The 2,989-nt window shown below is 38.2% G+C and overlaps 1 protein-coding gene across 1 annotated transcript in view; it reads left to right on the top strand.

Moving 5' to 3' along the window:
• LOC106882218 (uncharacterized) overlaps positions 1 to 2,963 on the top strand; it is a 52,605-nt gene extending 49,642 nt beyond the window's left edge. Inside the window, exons 9-11 of the mRNA XM_052976635.1 lie at positions 350 to 1,114; positions 2,311 to 2,882; positions 2,945 to 2,963. Coding sequence (XP_052832595.1) covers positions 350 to 1,114; positions 2,311 to 2,882; positions 2,945 to 2,963 — 1,356 coding nt within the window. The remainder of the gene's footprint in view (positions 1 to 349; positions 1,115 to 2,310; positions 2,883 to 2,944) is intronic.
• The last annotated feature ends 26 nt before the right edge of the window (positions 2,964 to 2,989 follow it).

The following is a 2,989-nucleotide window of genomic DNA, read 5'->3' on the forward strand; positions in this document are numbered from 1 at the left end:
TTGGAATGCTTGTTTGTCATTTTCTCATTTATTATAAATTTTAAAATAGTTTTAGTTTAACAAAAGTTACATAGACATATAAATATTTCTGAATCATCTTCATCCATTATTTAATGTTAATTGCATTAATAGCTAGCCACCTACACTTTTCTCTGCAAAATAGGGGTAGTTTATCCTGTTCAGGCTATATTATTAGCATTATTCTGCGATTGAGAATTTAAAATCACTTCTTTAACTTTCTAAGACATCTCAGCGCTTCTAAAAGCAAACTTTGTTTGTTTATTTACGTTTGTCGTAATTTGAATTTATAATAATATAAATTGCTTAATGACCAAATTCTGTTTTGTAGGAAACTGCTCTGCAGCCTGAGGCTTTGTCAAAATTGTTAAACACCGTAGAATCTACTATTGAAGCCAGGGAGCAGCCCCAGGCACCTGCTAGCAGCAGGGGTGAAGTAGCTGAGGTTTCAGAATTTGAAAAGAAATATAAATCATTTCTTCATAAACTACGGAAGAGGCAAATTAAAGATACACAGAGTCACAAACTCCTACAAGGTCCAGAAGGAATGCTGTGTGATGAAATACCTCCTCCGGTGATGGATGCTGTTGGTATTGATGATGTCAATACAAAGCTGATGAAAGAACTTCTGTTGTTGGACCCAGACAACTCTGAGTCTACCAGTGTGTCAGAAGCTGACAGTCTGTACTTACCCCCAAGTGAGCGCAAAAAGAAAAAGTGCTCTGTGGCGTCTCGGAGCCTGCTTAAAAAGAAAGCACCTTTTGATATGACTGGCTATCGGCGGCGACGGAAACGGCAGAAAATGAGGAGAAAAGCATCAGAGTTTGACAACATCAGCCTCACATCAACAACTAGTACATTTGGAGACAAAACGACATTGAAAGATAACAATCTTCTCTCAGATTTCAACAAATATTTAGATTTAGATTTCCCGATATCTGATTTATATCTTGAACAAGAGAAATCTTTATTTGGTGAAGAATTACCTGTGAAGCGAACACCGACACTGAGAGATTTTGGTTATGATGACTGGAAATCGGCTATGTTCTCAGTACGGTTTCAGCCAGTTGTGACCCTGAATGACTGCATAAAGCAGGTGAGTTTTAGTCTATTTGTGTTCAGTTGTTTTCTTGTAAATAATTCCATTTGTCACAGCAACAATAACAATAGTTTCTTGCCATATTTCTATATTATGCCACTTGTAAAAGAAATAATATTCAAGCTTGTAAACCAAGAACCAGTTTACTAAAGTTTGTTGGTGCCACTTTAGCATATGGTCTACCTGGCTATTGACACTTTAGCATACTGTCTAACCCAGATCTTAACCTTAACTCTAAACCATGAGCCTGATCCTAATCCTTACCCTAAACCTTAACTCTAACTCTAAACCCTAAACCTGACCCTAACCTGAAACCCTAATACTAAACCTGACCTTTAACCTAATCCAGATTAGGTCATTTCACAGCTGATAGACTATGGATATTGTGGTAGACCACATGCTAGAGTAGCACCAGTTAGTCCTTGTTAAGCTTCAGCATCATATCTTTATTATCGGTCATTAGACCATTATCACAATGACCACTACTGCTACCGCCAACATCACACCATCATGGTCATCAACCTCACTACCACCATCAATCATAATGACCACCACCATGATAATGGTAATAGCCCAGTCGCTCTCATCATAATCATTTATGATTAATAAATGAGATCATTATCATCCTTTAGTGTCCGTTTTCCATGCTGGCATGGGTTAGACGGTTTGACTGGAACTGGTAAGGTGGAGAGTCACACCAGGTTTCAGTCTCTTTTGACTCGGTTTCTCTGTCTGGATACTCTTCCTAACGCCAACCACCCCACAAAGTGTACTGGATGCCTTTCGTGTATCACCGGCTCAGACACCTTTCATGTGTCACCGGCTCAGACACCTTTCATGTGTCACTGGCTTTCACCATCACTATGATTCCACTAAGCTTGACATGTCTTCCCAAGCACAGCAAATCACCAGAAGTCTTGGTCACTTGTCATTTGCTTCTTTGAAATTCGACATCTGAAGATCATATTTCACCACCTCGTCCCACATCTTCCTGGGTCTACCTCTTCCACAGGTTCCCTCCACAGTTAGAGATCAGCACTTTTTTTTACGCAGCTGTCTTCATCCAAACCAGCACAGTGTTCTCCCTTGCACACTACATCTGACGCCTCACACATTAAACTTGATTATTCTAAACTAAAAGCTACCCTGTTTCTAAATAATTACTTTGTAATGTTTTTTTGTTTTTTTTTTAGATCACAAGTCATTTGAAAAGAGAAGGAACATCCAATGTGATGAACTGGATTGGAAGTCACCAGGACCTCATGAATGCTCTAAACATTCCAGAACAGACATCAAATACGGAATCCCTTTCAAAATCTCTTTCCTCAGCTACTTCCCAAATGACAAGTAAAAGTGAATCTGCGACTAATATCAAACTTTCAAAATTTCACTCTAAAGCATCTCCAGTTTTTAAGGCAGATTTTGAAGAATTCGGTTCGACAATTGACATTACTTCTCTGAAAAACGATGCTAAAAGAAAATTTGCCAGTAAATGTGAAAAAGCCAATAAACTATTGAAACTCTCTTCAGGTGATTCTTTCAAAAAGAAAGTCAAAGTAGCAAAAGACAAATTCTCTTGCAAAAGTCCTCCGAAGGAAAAGAAACTTGGCATAGATAAAAAGGTTTCTTCTACTTCGACAACTTCAAAACCTGACAAAGAAAAGAAAGCATCAACTACATCTGTTCCCAGCAAAAAACCATGGAATCTGTGTATCATTCAAACCTCAGTTGATAAACCCAAACCTATCTATGAACCGAAACAGCTGTCAGTGATCCCTATTATTAATAAAGATGTAACTCCTGCAACCCCCAAACTTTCTTATGAAGAAAAGCCACAAAGTTCTAAAGATAACATCCCAGATTATGCCAAAT

The sequence above is a fragment of the Octopus bimaculoides genome, chromosome 25 (assembly GCF_001194135.2).
Source record: "Octopus bimaculoides isolate UCB-OBI-ISO-001 chromosome 25, ASM119413v2, whole genome shotgun sequence".
Taxonomy (NCBI): domain Eukaryota; kingdom Metazoa; phylum Mollusca; class Cephalopoda; order Octopoda; family Octopodidae; genus Octopus; species Octopus bimaculoides.